The 23,713-nt window shown below is 54.3% G+C and overlaps 1 protein-coding gene across 1 annotated transcript in view; it reads right to left on the minus strand.

Moving 5' to 3' along the window:
- Positions 1–23,713, minus strand: part of RNF43 (ring finger protein 43) — a 91,737-nt gene that overhangs the window by 16,112 nt on the left and 51,912 nt on the right. Inside the window, exons 3-8 of the mRNA XM_067537722.1 lie at positions 13,233–13,307; positions 11,036–11,167; positions 10,438–10,539; positions 5,652–5,807; positions 4,069–4,171; positions 1,723–3,231 (exon numbers count right to left, since the gene is read on the minus strand). Coding sequence (XP_067393823.1) covers positions 1,723–3,231; positions 4,069–4,171; positions 5,652–5,807; positions 10,438–10,539; positions 11,036–11,167; positions 13,233–13,307 — 2,077 coding nt within the window. The remainder of the gene's footprint in view (positions 1–1,722; positions 3,232–4,068; positions 4,172–5,651; positions 5,808–10,437; positions 10,540–11,035; positions 11,168–13,232; positions 13,308–23,713) is intronic.

Below are 23,713 nucleotides of genomic sequence, written 5' to 3' on the forward strand. Positions count from 1 at the left end.
AGTCTATACACAAAGGCACAAAAGTTCCCTAAAGCCTCACACAACACATCTATGGCTGACTGTTAAAAAGTTCTTTTAAGGCCTCCCGCAACTTTATAGGGCCGTGGTTGTCTTTTTAAATAGCCCTTGTGCCTGGCTGTTTAAATTCAGCAGCCAGCTGGTTCCCCTCACGCCTCCACCCTGCCAGTTGCCTTTCCCCCATTTCCACGCACAGCATTATTATATAATGCCCAGCAGGCAGCAATGATTAGCGGAATATTTGCCTGCTGAGATCCAGTCTAGGCATTAAACAGCACCCATGATCTTTGAGGCTCCCAAATGCATACACAACGGTCGTCCTGCACCTGCTTACCCAGTGGCGAGCTGGCAAGTGTACACTTTCACCAGTGAGTGGGCGGCTGGGTCCTCCAGAGTCACGACTGGCATTTCAGCATTGCCAGCGGGAATGACTCGGGTGGGGAAGAACGTCCCCGCTTGCAGTCCTGTGTTCTCACCTTCCCTGACTCGCCCACGTGGATCCCAGCGATCCACCAACACTTGCGTAACGCTGCCAAAGTAGCCCTTCCGTACGCACTGGCCAGGTGGAGTGGTGCCAGACTAGGGATGTGTGTGCTGTCTATCATACCACCCCAGCTCAGACACGCCAGTGCTGCAGCTCCATCTACTATTTCCTGCCCATTGCCAAGAGTCACAGTCTGCAGAGCGGGCGACGGTTACTGGTCCCCACTGTGGATTTTCCAGCTCTGACCTGACTGCCCGCTGCAGACTAGCCATCTCCAGAGCACCACCGCCACTCACTCGTGCACGGTCGGTGCAGCTGTCTGGCCACCTGTGCAGAGGCGGGGGTGAGCTCGCTGCACAGATCCAGGAACGTGGCCTTTTGCCTCCCAAAATCCTGCTGCCCCTGCTCATCCTCCCACACCTGCATGGTAATGCGGCCCCACCAGTCAGGGCTCGTGTCTCCGGCCCAGACCATGGACCAGCTCCGCACAGCCTGACATTCTGACTCACTGTATCCATCATCTTGTCATTGGCTCAAGCAGCTCATTTTCCTCATCGTGCCCCAGTTGTAGTAGGCGTTGCTGAGGTTCTGTGCACAGAGAAGAAGCCTGCGTTCTCATGAGCATTGGGCTGAGCTGTGCAGGGTGCATGCTCTGCTGGAGAGACAGCAGAGACCCAAAAGTGGCATGCAGAACTGCAGGAATTTTAAAAATGGAGTGAAAATTGAATAGGCCTTCTATATTGGAGAGAGTGGGACTGTGGGAACCAGTTCCCAGAAATCCCTGGATGAATTGCTGGTATCCCACAAACTTCTGCAAAAATAGCCCACAAGGCATTGTGCAGGATGGCAGTGCGGGCATACGTGTCAACTCTGGGGGCGCCCAGGGGGCCCAGCACCCACAGAAAAAGGAGTGGGTGCTCAGCACTGTTAAATATTATGCCTTACTTCCAGTTTGAATTTCGCTGGATTCAGCTTCTAAAAGCTCAGACGCTGCCAGTTGGTTTAAAAAACAGATAAAGGGATTTATTAATCATATATGCTATTGGTCACAGCTGTAATACTGTACGGTCTGAAAAACAGCCATTCTTGGTTGTTGTCAGTAGGTGGGGGCAATGTGTGGTGTGTGCACGCACACATGCACATGCACACGGTCTCTGTATATGACCCCTGAATCATACAATCAGAGGTTTGCTAAGAGCAGAGGTGACTAACAGACTTACCCTGATTGTGTTGCAGAATTTGGCAGTGGAGGTAAAGACTCGTGTTGGCTTCTGTGGGGCCTGTCCCTGAGAAATCGGCTGGATAGCCAGGCTGCCCCTCCCAGTCTGACAGGCCCTCGTCCTGCTGCTGCGACTCCGAGTTGGGGGGCGGGAGCAGACACTTCCAAACCACCTGGGCGCCTGAGCAACAGGGCACCGGGACACTTGGCAACAGGGGCTGAACTTCTGGGGAGCAGCAGTAGCCAGGGGGGTGGCCATAATGAATGTGAACGCTGCAGTCTTTGTGCACGTCTGAGTCCTCGGGCAGGTGAGCCAGGGCAGGCTCCGGGCGGCACTTCCGTTTCCTTCTGTGGTGACGGCTCTGTAAGCCGTGTTTCTGCGACAGCGGGAAAGGCAATGGACCAGCTGCTCCGGCTTGCCTACTGGCCACCCAGCTGAAGTCAGACCCCTCTGCAGAAGAGGAGAGGTGCTCGGAGAGGTCGCACCTCTGATGCAGACAGGAGGGTTGTCCTGACAGAGGTGCATCCTGGGCTGCTGGGCTGCTTTCAAGAGGCGATGGGCAGTGATGAGTTTTCTCAGTCCTCTTTTGTGTCCGAGCACTGTGCATGCCCCCAGAAAACTGGGACTTACGTTGGCTGGGTTCCTGGCCCGATCTCCCCGCCGGACACTCGAGATTCTTCCTGAAGTGATGGTGCCTGTGGTGGTGATAATGGACGTGACTCAGTATCTGACCCTCGGCTACTGCAGAACTGCTGCTCTCCATCAAGTCCAAAGATCTCGGCCTTGGCTCCACTGGAGGCTGCGGCTGCTCGTGGCCGTTGTCAGAGGAGCGACAGGGCACCCAGGGCTCGCAGTCACTGCTCAGGGAGCTGCGGAAGGTGGAGCAGCTGCCGTGGATGCCCTGCAGGCTGACATCTGTGCAATTCAACATGGAGTCACTGGAGGAACCGTGGCAGGGTCCTGAGCTGGAGTCACTGCCTGGGCCGTCAGCCAGGTACCCACTGTGCTCTGTGAGATAGCTCTCCCCGGAGCCACTGCTCTTGTGCTGCCTCCCATGGCCGGCTCCCCGGCGAAGAGGGGGAGCGTGGTGCTGCCTTGGTGCCGCCGCACTCCTGAGCCCCAGACAACGGGCCTGCTGCTGCAGTGGGCAGGGCCTGTGGGAAGACGGCATCGGCCCACATGCTGGAGATTTTCGGTGCTGCTGATTGCCCAGGCCTTGGGCTAGGGAGGGCTGATGGCTGCAGGAAGGCTTGGAGCCCACGGGCCTGTACGGCATGTAGCGCACGGTGCAGGTATCCAGCTGGGAGAGCTCCGGGGAGTGGAAGAAGGGGTTGCCGTGGGGGAGCTGTGGAGCAAAGTTCCTGAGCCTCCTCTGGGGCCGGGGCCGGGGCTCCGGAAGGGAATAAAAGGCGTGTCCTGGGTGCTGCCGGACGAGGCGAAGCCGCTGCCTGGGTTCCACGTCCTGGGGGCTCTGCCTGGATTGCGCGGGCTGAGCAAAGGCAGCCCCCCCTAGAGAGACAGAAACGCAGCTCCACACCATGGTGCCCCTCATCCGCAGGCCCGCCCCCCTCCTTCCCACCCCATTCCTCCAGCCCCCCTCACTCCCCCAGCGCCGGGCAGCCCCTGCCCAGCGCCCCCCATCCCTCCAGCCCCCCCACTCACCCAGGGCCCAGCAACCCCTCCCTGGGGGCTGCTCCTCTCTGCCGCTTCTCGGCCACACGTCTCCTCCCAGACACACATTTCCACGTGCGCACTCCACAAACCCACACACACACCACAAACCCTTTCCCCTACACATATCACCCACCCCCCTCACACACCACACCCTTCCCCCATACATCACAACCTCCCCACAGCAAACCCCTGCCCCACACACCACAAAACCCCTTTCCCTCACACATGACAAATTACACCCTCCCCCCACACACCACAACTTCCCCACCCATACCACAAACCCTGCACACACATAGCACACACACCACAAACCCCCCCACATAACACCACAGACACTCACCCTCACACACATACAACCCCCCCACACACCACGAACACCCTCCCCCCAGACAAGCAGTCCCATACACACCACAAACATACCACCCTCTCCCAAAAACACACACCACAAACCACACACACCCTGCCATACACACCACAACCCCCGCACTCCACAAACACCCTGCCATACACACCACAACCCCCGCACTCCACAAACACCCTCCCCCCCATACAACACAAACATCCACACACACATACCACAAACACTCGCCCCCACACACACCACAAACACCTCTCCCCCGCTCTCGCTGGGAAGCGCTTTTCCTGGGCGACTGGGCGCTGCGGGAGCCGTACCAATGATATTGAACATGCAGAGCGGGCAGGTGTGGTGCTGCTCCAGCCAGGGGTCCACGCACTCTCTGTGGAACTCGTGGGCACAGGAAATAATCCGCAGCTCCTGGGCACAGACAGGGAGGGGGTTTGAGCGGGCAGGGCGAGGTCCCCGAAGGAGCTGGCGGGGGGGTGGGGAGGTCTCTCCCTGCTCCACGGATCAGCCCCGAGCCGCACTCTGGGCACTTCCCAGCGTCTCAGATAAGACACTGAAGCTTCCCTCGTGCTGCGAGCTGGCCTGCACGTACCAGCCCTCTCCAGCAGCTCTGCCGGTGGCCTCCGCAGTGTCCAGAGTCTGGGGTCCAAGTGAGGCAACACACTGCACAGCCCTCTGGAGGAGTGACCGGTCAGCATCCTCTGACGCTGAGGGCTCCAGCGAGGGCCCCAGGCTGGGTGCAACGGGTGCAGCACCCCTGGGGAAGCAGCACCCCAACCCATGAGTGCTTTCCCCACACCCCCCATTCTTCCTGCACATGTCCCAGTAGCCAGGCCAGGCCACAGAGCTCTGGAGGCACCTGCTCCTGATTCCTGGATTGCCAGGCCAGGCTAGGCTGACCTCCTGCGTAGCACAGGCTAGCGGCTTCCCCACAATCACCCCTCACATCCCATCTTCAGTGGTGGCAAACCCCCCACGCCCCTTGGTAAAGTGTCCCGGGTGAATTACCCCGGACGCCATATTCCAGTCCGACTTTGTCTAGCTTCCACTTCCAGCTAGACCTTGGCCCCTGTTCGACCTTCCTCTGCCAGACTGAAGAGTCCCATTTCAAAGGTTTGTTCCCTGTGATCGTCACCCCTTAATCGTCTCGGTGTTAAACTAACTCCACTGCCAGCAGGGGCACCAGGCTCTGGGCGAAGGAGCCCAAGGGCAGCGTGGTGCAGCAATCTGATCTGGAGGTGACAAAGGCCAGGATGCCTGGACAGCAGCCAGGTTCACACCCCAGGGAAGGAGCCCACTTGTCTCCACGGGGGTGCCTCAGTCCATCAGCGGAGCATCCAGGAGCCGGCTGGGACAAATCCCAACAGACCAAGGCTCAGATTCTCACAGAGATTTAGGCACCTAACTCCTATTGATTTGTGAGCTCTGAGCTCCCCGCAGGCAGGTAGCAGTAGAGCTGTGCTGGGGCAGGCTTGTTCCAAAGCACAAACCAGGCTCCGTTAGCCATTTCAGAGAGCCTTGTGCAGATGTGCAGTGTGCGGGTGGGTGGTGTGTGTGGGGGGTGGGTGTTTGTGGTGTGTGTGGGGGGTGGGGGGTTTGTGGTGTGTGTGGGGGGTGCGGGTTTGTGGTGTGTGTGGGGGGAGGACGTCTGTGGTGTGTGTGTGTGGGGTGGGTGTTTGTGGTGTGTGTGTAGCGGGATGGTATTTTGGGGGGTGTGGGGTGGAAGGTGTTTGTAGTGTGTGTGTTGTGCAGTTGTGCAGCCCCTCTCCTCCCTCCCAACAGCACCTGTGCCCAGAGAGTTCAGAGCCGTGACTGGCCAAGCCCGCTCGCTGGCTTGGAGCCTCCTCACACAGTCCCGCCAGCGTGAGCACGAGAGGAGAACTCGTCCTACCTGGCCCTCGCTGAACTCCTCCAGACAGACAGCGCAGATGGGCGCTGAGCTGCAGCTGCTGGCCGAGTCCCTTAGGGCAGCCAGACGGCACCGGGCCTGGTACTTCCGTATGGCCAGCTGGCTGATGGCCTGCATGGTCTGCTGCTGCACCGAGTCCTGGGAGAAAGGAAGAGACCTAACTGAAGACACCACGGAGTGAAGAGAGGCCCCTGGCCCCCTCCTGCATCTCTGGGACAAAGAGCCCCATGTTCCACCAAACCGCCAGCTGTGCAAAGCCAGGGTCTTCTGTCCCCAGCACCCTGCACACCCAAGCACCTGGCAATAAAAGGAGCTGGGCCAGACAAAGGGAGCTGGGAGGCAAACCACGAGGCAGCAGGAGCTAGTTGCTAGAGCAGGCCACTGCCCTTCAGGGGCGCTGCCGTCTGTCCCAAGGACTCTGGGTGCGAGCTGGGCCTGAATCTCCAAACCCGCCCACTAATTTTGAGTGCCTAACTCCATGCCCCCCTTGGGCACCCGACACATGAGGCTGAACATACAAGCTTTAACCTCTCTTGGACCCCAGCTCTCAGCTGCGTAATGGGGACAATGATACTCCCTTTTGTGGAGGGTGGGGCAGGGCCCTATGAACGGCAGCTGGGTTTAATCAATGTGTTGATTAACAAGGGTTATTGAGAGACATGAGAATAAATGCACGCGAACAGTGAGGTCTCACAGTCCTCACACACGAAGGCCGAAGCTGATGACTTGCTAGACGCAAGAAGGGAGTTGCCCCAGGATTTAGTACTGAGCACTCAGGGGCACCTGAGATTTTACAAACCAGCCGTCATTTGGGATGGCCCCGAACTAGATCAGTCTGTGGGATTCTTCTGGGAGCCAGGAAGATCGAATGATGCTTTGTCCCTTCTCTGTTTGAGTACAAGTGTCAGGGGCTGCTGGCCCCGTACTGAAAGGTTCTGGCCATGGGTTGGCCCTCTCCCAATACCAGGAGAAAGGGGAAGGGCCGAAGAGGAGTCAGGACCCTGGACTGACAGGTCTCCAGGGTCAGTGGGGACAGGCCTGCACTCGAAGTCAGCCAGACTGACAGGCCAGGCAGGCCAACGAGGGTGTGAGCTGAGGCTGCCAGGCAGGGCGACCAGATGTCCCAATTTTATAGGGACTGTCCCGATATTTGGGGCTTTTTCTTATATTGGCGCCTTTCACCCTCTACCCCGTCCTGATGTTTTACATTTCTTATCTGGTCACCCTACTGCCAAGGCAGAGCTGGGGCATCAGAGCTGCAGCCGAGCAGGGCCAGGGAGCATGCAGCGGCCGGAGCCGGAGCAGCCCTGCAGCAGTAGTGGTGGGGTGCGTCTCCCACTCTTGCAGCTACTCTAGGGAGAGACAGGCGCCGTCCCAGTCTGCCTGCAGGGCGTTACGCGCCTGACCCAGAGCGAGAGTGGTCGCTTGGGTGGCTATTGAATGCTGGAGCCAGAGAGGGAAATGGCCGGTCAGGAGGGTGCTAATCACCAGACCCAGAGGGGGACGTGGTGTGGCAGGAGGCCAGGATGGAAGGTGCAGAACGGTTCTGTCACACAGAGCCCAGTCCCAGCTGGAGGTGCGGCCACGTCATCAGCGGTTCAGCGGCACAGCCAGCTCCAGGAAGAAGATACCAGACTCGTAAATGTGCTGAAACTGTCAAGTTTATTGCCCTTTAGAGCCTGCTGCACTCAACCCCACCAAAGCCATTTCCTCACTGTGCTGATGCAGTGACATATTCTTTAATGCCTGGAGAAATGGTTTTGGTGCATGGCTGTTGAAGTGAATTGCAGTGATCACAGGTTAAAAGGGAGACAAGTGAGTTAGGTGTATCCTGGACTAGGGGCACCCTTGGGCCTGCCCAGAGTTGCTCACGGAGAGTATGAGGTCAACGTCCAGGAACCCCTGGTCTCAGTCCTCCTGTGTGATGTGAGTTCTGTTCACACAGGGCCAGGAGGGAAGTGAAAGGGGGCAGGAACCAGGTGAAGTGAATCAGGGCAGGGACTCAGATTCTTGCGTCATTTGGTTCAGCCAGGGTACTGTGTACATAGAGAAATTCCCCTACTATGGTGGGACAAATCCCCAGCTTACATAAGGATGATGAACTCTCAGGATTCAGACAAGTAGCTTTTGTGAGATGTGACTTAGGAAAACTGGATTCCATTTGTGTGCCAGGGTCCCTATGGGTGGATCCTAATGCAGAACTGATTACTATGGCTGTAAATACGGAAAGATCCTCTCACTTATAGAGCCTGGGAATGAAATATCACAAAAATCTGTGCCACAAACTTGCATGTGATGATGTAACAATAGATTGTTTCAAAAACACAGACACAAGGGGCAGAATTAAGGGCGCATGCAGATCTTTAATTCTGTCATTCCCTAACTTGTGAGTGCTTGACTTTGCAACGTTCAAAACGTTTTAACATCATTGTTGCATGGAATTTTCTAGATGGTGGTTGTTTGTTTGTTTGTTTGTAAAACTGAAAAAGCAAAGATTTCCTTCATCGGCAACTGTAATGCCTCCCACATGGGTCATCAGGGGATTTTGAACCCAGGAACTTCAGATCCATAACACAGCACGGCACAGCACAGCACAGTCCTCTCCCACTTGAATTAAAAGAGTTTCCGTTAGCTAAAAGCAGCATTAGGCTCTCATATTCTACATGCACCAGCCACCAAAGTGTGGGTCACAAGACGCACTTTGCCTGTGGGTTTCCAACTCTTTGATGAATAGCAGCAGGATGCCAGGAATCAGGGCTCCTGATGTCTGTTGCTGGCAAGGCGAGGTGAGTGGGGTCTCAAACTGCTTTGCAAAGGCATGCAGGAGGAATCTCGTTTCACCGCTTGGCTAGCCTAGCGCACAGCTTCACCCAGCGTGGCGCTGTGACGTTGAGGCGCTCACAATAAAACCTGGCCTCTAGTCCTAGGTCTGTAAATGGTGATGTTGTGCAACTCATCAGCCACTTGTTTCTAAAAGTGGCAAAGATGCTTGTCCGTCTCCTAGGGTAGTGGTCCAGAAGGGCTAAAGGCGCAAAGCACTAATGGCACTAAAGTTCCTGATGCCAATTGCTGGGAGAGAAGAGACAACAAGGGTACTGTGTACACAGAGGGTACTGTGATCCCCATTGCCTGCATCTTCCCTTGCAAGTAGGAGGCGGCTCTGGTTTGCCCAAGCCCATCTGGAGCACTAGCTGTGTCCCTGCCACATGACACAGGAGGCTCAGTGGGGCATGGGCGAGGGTGACCGGACAGCATGTGTGAAAAATCAGGACAGGGATGGGGGACAATAGGCACCTATATAGGAAAAAGCCCTGAATATCGGGACTGTCCCTGTAAAATTGGGACATCTGGTGACCCTAGCACGGCACAGGCTCGGTGCAGGTAGAACGTTCTGAAAATGAAAAGGCATTCTGTCACCAGTTCCGCTTCGCATGTGTAAATGGTGATTTTCAGCAGCTTGCGCCTGAGCCAAATGTAGCCTGATTTTCACTGCAACAGCAAAATGCAGCTCCTCAGCCAGTGGAAATGCACCTCCTCAACCCCCCTGCCAAATGTCAGGTTCCCGCTCCAAGCCACGGAGGCACTAGAGCTGTTCAAAAATGGTTGCAAAAGTTTTACCATTGGCAGAATGTCCTATTATGGGAAACAGCGGCGGCGTTTTTGTTCTAACTTTCAAACCAATCTTGGTCTCAGGCAGAGCCCAGCCTGGGGAAGTTCTGCCTCCTCTGAGTGGTAGGCATTGCTACTGCTCCACTTCCAATAATTGTACAGTACCAAAGCCCAACACTACTGTGAGCTCTTGGGCTCTTGTGTGTGCATTTGCTGCTATGTATCACATCACCAGAAGACATGCAATCTTATCTTTTATTGAGTCAGAAAAAACCGGTGCTGTTAAACCTGTGGAAGTGCTGAATTGCAGGTCAAGGGTGTGTGGTGTCCTTTGTTCTTTCCATTTCCTAGTGGATTACGCCAAAATGAGCTATTTTTATCTGAGTTGTGGCCATGGCCAAGAAAGTGACTCAGGACTTTGGGTGCCCAAATTGAGATGCCTTAACCAGGCCTGGGTTGCAAAGGTTGCTACTCAGCACGCTCTGAAATTCAGGCGTCTCTAGGTGGGTACCCGAAGTCGCATGTCCATTCTAGATCTCTTGACCAACAAGATTATCGTGAAATGGGGTTGGTCCTGCTTTGGATTCTATGATGCCATGACTCTAAATGGACTCTCAGTAATGATTCTGTTAGCCCGCCGAGAAAGGAGAGTTTCCAAATTGGGAAAGATTTCTGTACTTGGCAGGTCTTTTTATGTAATGTATTGGTTTTCATCCCAAACACTGATGTTGGAACAGGGACGGGGGTTAGTTAGTGACCTGGGAAAATCAGGTCACTGCCCCAAGATCTGGTGTGGAAATGGCGCCTGCTCTGCAGAGCTGATCGGGCACTGGGGGAAGGTGCTGCGATGCACAGGGACAGCAATGTCTGGGGTGAGTGCAAATTGAAGAAGGCACACCTGGTTCCCAAAAGCCAGGGCTGGAGTGTGGCTGCACCGACGCTCTGCTGGCTTCACTGGCTGCAGGCTTGTTCCCGCCACGGGGCGCTCGCCTCATGTAGACAGGTCGCCTCTTTCTCAAACACACACGCACTCTCTCTCACTCGTCTCTCCCCATTGCACCCTTTCTTAGACTAGCTGTGTCTAGAAGACGCCCCCATTGCTTCCCTTTAGCTTGTAGAACACCGTGACTCTGAGTTGTCTCCACACGCTTGGTCTTACCTGCGTCCTGCTCCAGTGACACTTGGTGCGGACGACAAAAATCAGAATGATCACAATGACAGTGCTGACCACCGTGAGAAGAATCCACACGTCATAGTCTGGCTGTGGGAGAGAAACAGAGGGGTCTGTGCCTGGCAGGAATGGAAGCAGGCCAGCCTGCTCCTGGTCTCTTCATGATCGTTACCCTCCAGACATCTGAGGATGCCCAGCCAGACCCTCCTCCCTGCTCTTCCCAGGGAAAAGAAAACAGGCTCAGGTCTTCTCTGCAGCTCTCAGACAGCCCCTCTTGGTGTCTCAGCTCACTACGTTTTGCTCTGCAGACCAAAGCACCATGGCTTGGTGCCAGACAGAAACAAAAAATCTCCTTAGATGACTTGGCTGGTTTCAGAGAGAAATTGCCAATGAGCCGCAGGGGTTTTTACAACCTTCTCCAGCCACGTCCAGGCTGAACCACGGAGGAGGAAGAATGGCTCCGCTTGGCTCTCTCAGAGGGCCAGGGAGTCGCCTCCCACGGAGGGAAGGCTCAGCAATGCTCCCAGAGCTGGGAAATAAGGTTTGACCTGGGGTGGAAAGAAGGCAGGTGTGATGTGATCCTCACCCATGCTGGCTGCTCCTTCACCTCAATCTTCACATGTGCTTCTCGGTTCTTGTTCACAACCCCCATCAGAAGCTCAGCATCGTGGCCCCAGATCAGAACCACAGGCTGACTCAGGCCCCGGGGTTTCCTCAGCTGCAAAGAAACAAGCCTGGTCGTGAGATGGCCCAGAGCACAGCCTGTGCTGTGGGCACGATGGACGTCTACCGGTGTCCCACTGACATGTAGTAAAATACACTCAGTGATCAAAGAAGCCCCAGGACAAGTGCTACAGCTTCTGCCCCCCGACACACCTCTGGTGCTGCCTGTAGTACTGCATTCTCCAGCACTCGAAAACCCTGGACTGCTACCAGAGCCCATGTCATGATGTATCTATTATTGCCCTTCTGCTCCTCGGTCTGCACCAGACGGAAGCTCCTACTCCCCCCAACATCCTGCCTTTGCCTCTGCTTTCGCCTCCACTGCTCCCCTCCCTGCCCCCTTTTGTGTCCTTGTCCCTCTCTCCTCTCCAGGCACTTCTTGACCATGTCTCTCCCTTTCCTCTTTCAAAGCCCTTCCTGAAAGCCCATAGGCCTCCCCTCAAAGAGGTGATGATGCTTCATAAGCCTTGCGAAACATCCAAAACACCCTGGTGTCTCACTGCCTTCACCCCTGCTTCTTGGACCGTACGGGTCTGTCGCAGTTGTAAGCTGTGTGGTGCAGGTCTTTGTCTTTATACTGTGCCTGCTTGTAAAGTGCCTAGCACAATGCTGGACCTATGGAATGACTGAATCAGCTATTAAAAGGCATGGGGTCACTGCCCGTGAGCAGTGTGCAGCGATATTGCAGGGTACAGTCTCGACTGGCGTTACATTCTGCTCAGTCATTATTTCACAAGCATTTTCCATAACTAACACACACCAAGGACATTTCAGCAAACAGCCACGACTGCTTCCTCCCATCAAACTACCCGACTCGCTGCCTGAGCTTAGTTCTATAATGCAAACGACTTTCATTTTTGAAGCCCTGGCACAAAGAAAGCAGGAAAAGTCTTGTGCTCGTCTGGCTAAAGCCAAGCGTTCTCTGCCCAACAATGACGTTATTTTTTGCTCACTTCACCTAGGTTGTGGAGCTGACTCGTAGTAATAGCCTGCAGCTCTCTGCTCCGCTGAGCAGTCACAGAGCCTGGCGTCACCATCCACAGGCAACCTTTCACTGTAGCCAACACTACCAGCACTGACCCCCAAGGACAGTCCTGGGACCTGCTCTATTCCAGTCTCATTACTCTGTCACCTGGGGCGGGAGGAAGCAAGCCGCCCTTTGTACGTGAAAGAACTGGAGAGTCCTGAGCTCTTCTTCACACAGCTGGGGAGTTCAGAGTCTACGGGGATTCATTCTGAAGAGCAGCAATCTTTCCTCGGACTGGATTGTCCCCCACCCACCCCTCCCAACCATCCTTCCCCACCCAGAGAGAAAATTGTCCCACATGGCTCGCAGCCAACCTCGCTCTTTCTCTAAGCCAGTGGGTCCCAAACTTTTCTCTGCCGCGGCTCACCTTGATACCTCTAATTACTTTGAGGCACACCACCTTCTAGTCTCCAAATGAACTCATGAATATTCATGAGCCAAGTGAGAACTCTTCAAGTAGTTTTTCAAAAAACTCCGTGGCCCAGCTGCTCAGGCCTGACGGCGCCCCAGTGAGCCGTGGCACAGCGGTGGGGAACCACTGCTCTAAACACCTGATGTACCTCCATCTGCCCTGACACTCTCTAGGGACCAGATGTCCCCCCTCACCTCTCCCGAGGGAATAGATGTTCCTCTTTCCTCTAGGTGACCTGGATGTGCAGTCAGGGCTGTAGATGTTGTACCACTTGTGATAATCTACACGGTGCCTGCATGGGAATGGTTCAGCCACTGGCACAGGGACTCCCCCTGGCAAACACAGTGTCTGCACGCTGACCAGCTTGGTGCCAAAATGGGTGTTATGGGCATAAGTGCCAGGTTGTGCATTGCAGCTCTCCCATTTGGATAAGCCCGAAGGCAGACTGGGCTCTCTGGGTTCAGGGATGAGCTGGGCAATGGAGGAGCCAACCTGCACCATCACCCCTGCCTCAACCCCAGCTGCGTCCCTCCATTTCTGCAGTTCCCGGAGAATTTTCTATGGAGAAAGGGGAGTCTGGTAGCACTGACGTTTTCTTGACGGTATCAACAGCATTTGTACCTGGTCAGCAGCGCTTTCGTCATCCGTGATGTCGAAGAGGATGGCACGAGCTCCCCGCTCCCCTGCCAGCTTCGCCTGTCCAAAAAAAACAGAGCAGAGACCTTGAGTGGATCCTGCATGCTGCATTTCTGTGTTTTGCAAGGCTCTCTGGTCCACCAGGCAAACGCACAGCAGGATCCAGAGGTTGGAAGCTGAAGTCAGCAAAGTCCAGCTAGAAATAAGACAGGGCATTTTAACAATGAAGCAAGGACCCGCTGGAGCAGCTTTCTCGGACTGGGGGATTCTCCATCACTGGGAGCCGCAAGACTGAAATTGGATGTCTCGAAAAGATCCCCTTGAGCTCGCCACAAGTGAGGGCTCGATGCAGGGCGTGCCAATGCCATGCAGGCGGTCCGCCCGGACAATCATCCTTCTGGCCTTAACACCTAGGACTGGTCTCCCAGGAGACTTCGTAGTGTGTGGATGTAGCATGGTCTTGCTGAGCGTTGGCCTATGCTGCAGCCGGGCGCCCGCTTCCCAGCGTGGCCAGACAGGCACGCACCAGCTCTGTGGGAGGCAGTGCACTAAAAATAGCCGTGTAGCCTGGGCAGCTCAGCCAGCAGCTTGGCTCCCCGCCCAGGGATGTACCTAGGGGGCCAGGCAGGTTTGTCCCATGCAGCTCCCCGAGCTGCTGCCTTAGCTACCCCTGGTTACACGGCTCTTTTAGTACCCCAGCTCCAGCAGCGCCGCCTGCGTCTGTCTGCCTGCACTGGAGAGCACGCTGCCAGCTGCAGTGTAGACGTACCCAGTTACATATATGCCTGGGAGGGCCTAGGGCTCATTCATGCTCATTCACGTTTGCCTCAACATACAAATGTCCCATAACATCACAGTACACAGCATCCAGTGTACACGTGTGAACCCTTACATCACAGTACACGGCATCCAGTGTACACGTGTGAACCCTTACATCACAGTACACGGCATCCAGTGTACACGTGCAAACCCTTACATCATAGAACACAGCGTCCAGTGTACACGTGTGAACCCTTACATCACAGTACACGGCGTCCAGTGTACACGTGTGAACCCTTACATCACAGTACACGGCATCCAGTGTACACGTGCGAACCCTTACATCATAGTACAGTGTCCAGTGTACACGTGCGAACCCTTATATCATAGAACACAGCGTCCAGTGTACACGTGTGAACCCTTACATCACAGTACACGGCATCCAGTGTACACGTGCGAACCCTTACATCATAGTACAGTGTCCAGTGTACACGTGTGAATCCTTACATCATAGAACACGGCGTCCAGTGTACACGTGCGAACCCTTACATCACAGTACAGAGTGTCCAGGGTACACGTGTGAACCGCTCACTTAGGAACCGTCACATCACGTGTGCAAACACTCACACACAGCCCTCTCCCGGCACACACATGCATCCATCTGCTCAGCTGGAGATTCCAGCCATACACACCCCCATACAGCAACGCAGGTGTTGGCATGTTTACTTCTCCATGCACACACTTATGCTTTAATACTTATAACCATGTTCACAGGCACACCCACTCACTTACACACCCACACTCACAGACATGCCCGGGTCTCTACACATGCGCACACACAGAGAGAGATATGTACACTTACACATATACACACATCTGCTTTCACACACACACAGACAGACATACCCACCTCTGTACATAGGAGTGCGTATACACACACACACACACACACACTTCATCTTTTCTTCTGATGCTTTCAATCCAGTCCCCCTGCCCTCCACCAGTGCTAAGCTGGGTTTGCATCCTGAGGGCTTACATGGTGCAGCTAAAATGCCTGGATGTGAATTCACTTTCCCCTCTTCCTGCTAGAAATCCCCATTTATCCCACAAAACGAAGCAGGAAACGGATCAGGCAGCAGGATTATTTCAAATGAAAAGATCTTTGGGGAGTGTGTCAACTTCCAGAGACAGAAGAAAGGAGGCAGGATGGTGCAGTGGCTAGGGCATGAGCCCAGGACCTGGGTTCAAATTCCGGCTCCGCCACAGAATCCATGTGTGACCTTGGGTAAGTCCCCTATCTCCTCGCTGCCTCAGTTCCTAGCTGGACAATAGACTAACAGCCCTGCCCTATTCCCAGGGGCTGTCTGGATACACCTATTAAAGCCGGTGAAGCACTCAGTGATGGGAGTCATATAAAGTACCTTAGACTGCAGAAAGAGAAGAAGACAGATTGTCAGCCAACCCCACCTACTGCCTGTCTACCCTGACCCCTCTGCTGGAGAGGGGAACACGTGCGATGGGGGCACTGAAGGAGGGGGTAGTCCAGTATGCACCTCATAGTCACAAGCACCTGAGTGTCATCTCCTGGGATGCAGCTGGAGAAACAGAGCGGCTGCTGCTGGGAAATGATGTGCGAGGGCTATGGGACGGGGTGTAGATCATTGCTGGATGGGGGAAGGTAGGATCAAAATGCAGAAGTTGTTGGTTGTGGGGGGATGGCAGTGCAGAGGTGGCGAGTTCGGGGGAGTGTGCATTGCTGACCAAATGGGAGGTTGCCGTATAATGCGATGCGACCTCTGCTGTCGCTTTACCTTCTGGTGTCAGCCCAGATCACCAAACATATTGTCAACCAATACTGTCCTTGTCCACACAAGGGCACAATCATAGCTCACAACGTGCTGGTTACAACGTGGTTGTTACAGGGTCCTGGCACCGCTTAGTGTCTCCCAGGTTCCATAGCTCGTGTATGGTGTCTTGGGTGAGCATTGGCTTTAGCTTTGCATATGTCATTCTGGTGAGGGATCTACTATTGCAATAGTTCTGTGCAGGGAGCTGTGCCAGGTCAGCTTGTGGGTGGCTGGACTGGGGTCGTCCCCATGTAGTGTAGGTTTAGAGGTTTTGGTCTGGTGTCGTGAATGTTTCTGGGCCTTGGCTTGGCTGTTTGTCCCACTGGTCAGGAGGACGGACTTGTGACACTGGAATGTGATGCTATGTGGCAATGGACAGGGCTCTTCTTCAGATGAAAGTTTTGGCCCTGTGGTGCTTTATGGGTGGGTGGGTGAGTGCATGCTGCTTAGACTGAGCTGAATTAGCAGGGACAATACCCAGCTGTTCCTGGAGCTCTGGGACATGCACAGGGGTTCTCTGTACAACTGCAGATGGGAGGCTAGGACCCGATGGTGGTCTTTCCTTCTGTTCTCCCCCACCTGGCTGTGAGAAGACTTTGGTGAGGATGTGAGTCTTCCCTGGGTGGTGAAGCACTTGAAAGCCATATGGCTGCAGGAAGAGGCACCATCTCATAATCCGGGTGTTGGTGGCTTTTATTGAGGTTAGCCAGAGGAGAGGGCCATGGTCTGTGATGAGCTGAAATGGATTTCCTAACAGGTAGTAACGTAAGGCCTCCACGGCCCATTCCGCCATCTGTGCCTCCTTCTCAGTCACTGAGTAGTTGGTTTCTCAGGGGAACATTTTCCTACTCCAATACAACATGTCTGGATGTTCTTCGTTGGCCACCTCTTGGGACAATACAGCCCTGAGGACCACCTTGGAAGCATCCATCTGGAGTATGAATGGGATTGCAAAATCTGGGTGGAAGAGAACTGGCCCCCAAGTTAGTTGGTTCTTCAAACCCCAAAAGGCTCCATCACATGCTTTGGTTCCTTGCATCTTTCCGGGTCTCGTACTTTTTACAGCATTGGAGAGGGGGGCGGCTATTGTGGTGAAATCAGTCATGAAGCACCTATAGTAGCCAACCCGCCTAAGGAACTGCTGCACCAGTTTCTTGGTTGAGAGGGCCAGGCAGTCATTCATTCACTGGGGCGGGGAGAAGGGGGGCATAGGTATCCCTGCCCCACAGTGTATCCAAGGAACGTTACCTCCTGTCCCTGGCAGCATTTGGCTGGGTTTGCCGTCAGTCCTGTCTCCCTGAGGGCTCAGGTAACTTCGGTGAAGTGATGTAGGTGAACCTCCCAACTGGCACTATAGACAGCTATGTCATCGATTTATGTGGCTGCATATTGGTTGTGGAGTGGCAATAGTTGATCCATCAGTGGCTGAAAGGTCGTGGATGCTCCATGCAGTCCGAAAGGCATGGCCACAAATTCGTAGAGGCCGTAGAGAGTAAGGAAAACCGTCTTCTCCTTGAATGCCCTTTTAAGGGGGATTTGCTGGTGCCCTTTGGTAAGGTCTAATGTGGATATATACTTGGTGTTTCCCAGCTCTCCAATAACTCATCTACCCAAGGCATAGGATAGGTGTCAAATCAGGATCTAGCGCTGACCTTTCTGAAATCAATACAGAACCTTGTTGACCCATCAGGCTTAGGCATTAGTACAATGGCACTCCTCCACTTACTATAGGATTCTTCAATGACTCCCAGGGCCAGCATATCCCAGAGTTCCTCGTGGACCACCTCCCACTTTTTCCTCTGCAGGGGTCAACGATTGTCTTATATCTTCTGCACTGACATCATAGCAATGTGGTGGTAGACGAAGTGTGCCCTCCTTGGATAACTGAGAAGACCATGGGGAAGGTCTGCATCAGTAGGATCAGTTGGGCCCACTGTTCTGGGCTGAGCTCTGGCCCCATCAGTACAGGGGTGGGTCTGGAAAGGTCAATGCCCGAGTTCCTAATTCTGATTCTGGGGGCATGGGCTACCGGCAAACTCTCCTGATTTCCTCTGAGCCTTCCAGGACTTCAGGATGTTGGTGTGATAGACTTGTGTTTCCTTTCTTCTCCCGGGCTGCTGGATTTCATAGTCCACAGATCCTACCCGCCTGACCACCTCAAATGGGCCTCGCCACCAAGTCAAGAACTTTGATTCTGAGGATGGGAGCAACAGCAACACCTTGTCGCCTGGTTCAAATGTTCATAGTCGGGCCTCCTGGTTGTATGTGCGTTGCTGTGTCCGCTGGACTTTCAACAGGTTCTCTTTAGCTAATCCCTCTAGTGCTTTGAGTCGCTCTCGTAACTGCAGCATGTATGGTTCTGAGCCCACGGCTCAGGACTCTTGTTTTTTTCCAGGTATCACAAAGGAGGTCCAAAATCTCTCTAGGCTGCCTCCCATATAGGAACTCAAATGGAGAAAATCCTATGGAGGCTTGGGGAACCTCTCATATGGTGAATAATAATGATAGTAGTAGTCTGTTCCAGTGCCATGGGTCAGTGTCAATTAATTTCTTCAACATGGACTTCAAGGGCCCATTGAAACGCTCTACCAGCCCATTGCTCTGTGGGTGATAGATGGAAGTCTTGAGGGCTTTAATCTTCAGCAGTTCACGCAGTTCTTTTATCAACTTGGATGAAAAGTTGGACCCCCTCTCTGTCAATATTTCTTTCGGTATTCCGATCTTTGCAAAGATCTTCATGAGTTTGCCTGCTATGATGGGCGCCTTTGTTGTACACAATGCTATGGCCTCAGTGTACCACATGGCATAATCCACTATCACCAGTATGTAATGGTGCCTGGGTGTGCACTTCTCTAAGGTCCCACGACATCCATCCCTATTTGTTTGAACTGTACCCCCACTACTGGGAGTGGAATCGGGGGCCTTTGGCATCCCTTTGCGTCCTGTTACCTGGCACTCAGGACACGAGGAGCAGAAATCTGAGGGCTACCTGCAGAAGAATCTGAGGGCTATCTGCTGCAGTGTCTTCTCCCTCCCCAGCAGCATCTTCTCCTGCCCCAAGTGTTCGGCACACAGCACTGAGTGGGCTAGGTGTGGTAGCTCTGCCAGAACTTCCGGCATACCAGTAGTTGTCACAACATTTCCTGGGTTTGGGAGCTTTCGTTATCTGGTGCAGCCACTCATTCCGGAGTTCAAAGCAGGCCCCTGCTTTATCCATTGGGTTCCATCCTCTTCCCCTTCAGAAGTGACAAATTGCCTCCAAGTGCGGCACAGGGTCTGGTTCTCCCACTTTTGCTGCACAAAGTCCCCATTTTCTGATAACCAGACATGGCTTATCTTGTCTAAAGCCCCAGGCTAGTGGGGCGTCAAAGCAGCATCTTTGGTGGCCTAACGGGCCTTTGCCCGGATCGTCTGTCTCCTCCTGGCCCATGAGCTCCCTCACTTTCAGGCTTGCCTTAGTTTCACTTGGGTGGTTGCTGCTCCATGAACCATCTCCAGTCTGGCCCCAATAACACAGGTTAGGCCAGGGTGGTCGCTAGGCCAACTCAGCGGGTTTCAGTGTGGCCCTCCACCCAGTCATATCTTGGCTGCTGGGTAGGGTCACACATCACTGTGGATACATTGGAGGTAGATAAGAGTCCCCACCTTGTCCAGGGCCTTCACCAGACTTGTCCAACAATAGTCTGGCTACATCTAGAATCCACTAGGCCCATCACATGGGGGCCATTGACCTGTACTGGGAGTAGCAGCTTGGCCGGACCCCATTTCTGGGCTTGGGGGCCTGCCGTCCATGCCTGTCCATACCTACAGTCCAGGAAGGGGCACTTTCGCCTGAAATGCCCTTCTTGTCCACATTCAAAACCATGGCCCTTCAGGGTCACCCTCAGCTGACTTGTTTCTGGTCTTCCGGGTGGGCATATCTCTTTCTTCAGAAGTCTCCATCACCCCTTTGTTCCGCCTCTGTGATCAGGTTCCTTCCTCTGGCAAAGGGAACTTATCCTGGTGTTGGCCAGCTGAACAGTCCTCGATCTTCCCCGTTATCCCAGCCTATGCTAGGGGTCTGCACTTTATCTCTAGGGGTGCCTGACTTTGGTGGTGGTGAGACCAGATCTTCAACGGACATGTAGTTTTCCATGAGCGTCACATCCTCTCACAGGGTCGATGGCCAATGGTGCTTCTCCAGCTGGGGCAATCTGGGTGAATTGCTCTAATATGCTCGCCTCTGCCACCTGCACGCCGGTTTGTTTTTTAGAGGCTAACCAATGCCAACAGTTGTCCCACAGATGTTGGGCCACCACCTAAGGCTGGGCTCCCGGCGAGTATTTCTCTTGGTGAAACCTCTGCCGGAATGTCTCAGGATGATACTAGGAAGTCAGGTCTGGCTATTTTGACCTTAGCATTGTCCAGCACCTCAGCGGGGTCCAGGCTTTGGTAAGAGTCTTGTGCCGGGCTGGTCAAGTGTGGGGCTATTAGAGTAGTCCAATGTTCTGCTGGCCAATGTGCCACAATGGTCATCCATTCAAAGGTGACCAGGAAGGCTTCGGGGTCATTCTTCAGGCCCTTTTTTGTGAGCCATATGGGCAGCTCCGCAGATGGGGTGTCTCCTACAGAGCCAGGCACCACAGTGTTGGATGTCCCCTGGGGTTGTAATAGTGCTGCTACCTGTTGGATCAGGCGTTCTTGCCGCACCTGGTGTTGGGCTGCCAGCTCCCAAATCAGCTGTTGCTGCTGCTGTTGTTGCTGGACTGCAATCTCCTGCAATATCTGCTCCTGTTGCTCTTGTTGGGCTGCCTGTTGTTGCTGGCTTTCGAGCATCGACTTCAGCTGGTTTTCGGTGTGCATGGTTTTCTTTAGGGGTGGTTCCCTTAGCACGCCGGTGTTCCTTTCAACAGGACCCGATCAATGCCTGCATTCTCCACCCCGTTGGGGGGTTGTGTGTCCAAGACTGGCAGTATTGTATAGGGGGGATACTCTGGGCTATGTCACCTCCCAGCAAGAGTCTGTGGCTGCCTTGCCTAGCGGCTAGAATCAGTGGCAATGTTGCCCAATGGTGAGAGTCAGTGGTGGGGGGTAGGGGAACCTGGGTTCATGCTGCTCCACCAGATTCCCACCCAGGACCCTTCAAAATAATGGTCCAGAAACGTGGCCTAGGACGGGAGCCCTTGCACCTCTTCCCTGGGTCATTTCCTTCCCCTGCTTCTGTTCCTCCATCTGCGCCACGGGTCCCTCTCTCAGGTCACTCTCCGGAGCATCTTCCCCTAGCTGCAGCAGCTCGTCTTCCTTGACCTCCGCGGTTGAGAGGCTTGCGGGGGCTTGGCTGTGAGTCCTGGTCCTGGCCACTTGGAGCCCTGATGGCTTCCCCGCAGGAGGCTGCAGCACCCCTGCTTGGTCAGCCCAGACTGAGCTGAGTTTCTCCCTTTTGAACTCTCCCTCCACTGGGCGCATGGCCAGCCGGAGTGAGGGGGCCTGGCTTCCTGTGCGCCAAGCAATTCCTTAACCCTTGCCTCACCAGTGTGGGGCTGGTACACCCCGTCACAATCTCACACAACATACCCAGATCTATGGTATTGCCCTCACTGTCCATGACCCTATATACTGTACCCCCCACTGGATATAAACCTACATGCCATGTCCCTCTCCCCATGGAAAGCCTTATACACCATGTAACTCTCATCCTATATGGCTCTCTACACCCTCAGCGCCTGACCCAGAGTCAGACAGGGAGGCCCAGAGACCTGAGTGCTGACCTTTCCTGAACCTCCACTCTCCTAGCAAGTCACTAGCTGTAGGCAGACTGCACAGCGGTGCTTAATGTGTGTGGGGGAAGGAGGCGCTGGGGTTGCAGAGCTGGCAAAACTGAAGTCAGGTCCCTGGGGGCAAAACTGAAGTCAGGTCCCTTACAAAGCCGCTGGTCCCTGATTGTGATAGACCTGCCACTTTCTGTCAGTGTGCTGCTTGTGCACTGCTGCACAAGCCGCGCTGCTCACTGCACACAGGCTGCACTTCCCCCAGGCCCACGTGAGTGTGAAGGCCACTGGGGTCAGGAATTGGAGGTAACTGTCCAAGGGACTTTGACTGCCGTGTCCCACCCCTTGGAGCTGTTCCCTTCTCCAGTCCCTGCCCACCTCAGAGCTGTCTGTGGCAGGGAAGTAGTTAATGGCTGCCTCTTGTGGAAGGAAGGAAGGAAGGAAGGACAGACGGAGGGAAGGTGAACAAAGTGCAGAGCTGGGATGATCTTACTCATGCAGGGTGCTTTGATCTGAGCGTCCTTGGGAAAGCATGTGCAAGCACGTATCTGCCAGAATTGCTACAACAGGCTTCACAATTACAGTGCGCGCCTCTAGCCGAGCGGCCAGAGGTCAGAGCCAGAGCTTCCCAGCTGTGAGATCAAAGGCAGCCCTTCTGCCCTGAGGTGAGAGGCATTCCTCAGCCCGAAGAGAGCATTGCACAGTGACTGTGCATGTTCAGCTCCCTATTCCTCCTGCCCAGGCCCACGTCCCTCCCTTCTTTCCTGCTTGGGCTGCAGGGGCTGTGAGCCTGTGGCTCTGGAGATCAGGGCGAGGAGCAAGGTTGGGAACTAAGGAGGCAAATCAGAGGCCAGGGGATTAGGCTTGAGGGCTAAGGATCAGAGAAGGGATTTGGAGCGCTAGGATTTGGTAGAACCAGATTAGGAAACTGGGCGGTGGAATAGGAGGCGCAGAGCAGGCTCTGAATCAGGAGCGGAGTCATCAAAGGATCCTCAGAATTTGCCAGTACCTGAGGATAAACAGGACTTTCAGGTAGTGAATTCCACCCAGTGGGAACCAGTCAGCAGCGCTGGGCAGCAGTCAGTTTGATACGGATTTTCTCCTGTTAAAGACTGAGAAGGTGGAAGCAGCAAGCAGCCAGAGCAGGGCAAATGATTCTTGACAGTCACCACTCTGCAAAGGTGATTGCTGTGCGTGTGTGTTACTCACACACATTTCACAAATCTTTGCTGCCAATGGGCTTCTCACAAATCACTGGCTGCATTGCTGGGTTCCATGCTGGAATGACCTGATTTCTAGTCACTTTGGATGCAACTCCCCCGCTGCAGGAACACTCATGAGATTCTGGCTTTCTGTAGCCATCCTTGGAACAAAACCTCCCTCCCCAGCTCAGAAGCTGTAAACACCACTGCAGCAAAGGGACAGACTGAGAGCTGTGCATAATTCCTTGCAATATTTGCCCAGCTCTTCAATGAACTCGCCCTAGGCATGCTAATCACCTTGGCTATTGATTTTCAGGTTTGGATGCCTCATTTCTGGAAGGAGATCAGAGAAGATCAGCAGAACGGCTTAGGTGGCGGGAAGGAGTGACTCACAGGGCAAGACTGAAAGGGCTGCCTGTGTCTAGCTTGGCTGAGTGACAGCGAAGGTGGAGGTTCTGATAACATTTTACACAGGGCTATTCTTATCATCATTTATATAGTGCCGCCATTATATACGCAACGCTCCTGCGCACAAAACAAACACTGACACAGCGAGAGCCCCTTCCCCAAATAGCTGATACCCTACAAAATGGCCCCAGCGCAGGCCGGTGTGCAGCATGCGCAGACTCACAGAGCAAGGGGTTCTGTGGAGCTATTTGCCGGGGGCAGAGGATGTGTGCCGAACGCAGAGCAGGAGGCTGTTCTGCCAGCAGCATGGAGCCTAGGTCTGGGCAGCAGGGGAAGGGAGCGATCAAGAAAGAAGCTCGGGAGACGTGGAGAGCAGGGAGCTGTTTGGGCAGAGCTCTAGGATGGACCTGGGCAGAGCCTGGTCAGGATATGGCAGCCAGCGAAGGGATGGAGGGAGGCAGGGAGGTCTCAGTGGTGCCCAGGGGTGACTCTGCCAGCAGAAT

This window comes from Emydura macquarii, unplaced genomic scaffold, assembly GCF_026122565.2.
Source record: "Emydura macquarii macquarii isolate MOO-44397 ecotype Brisbane River unplaced genomic scaffold, CSIRO-AGI_Emac_v2 contig_450, whole genome shotgun sequence".
NCBI lineage: Eukaryota > Metazoa > Chordata > Testudines > Chelidae > Emydura > Emydura macquarii.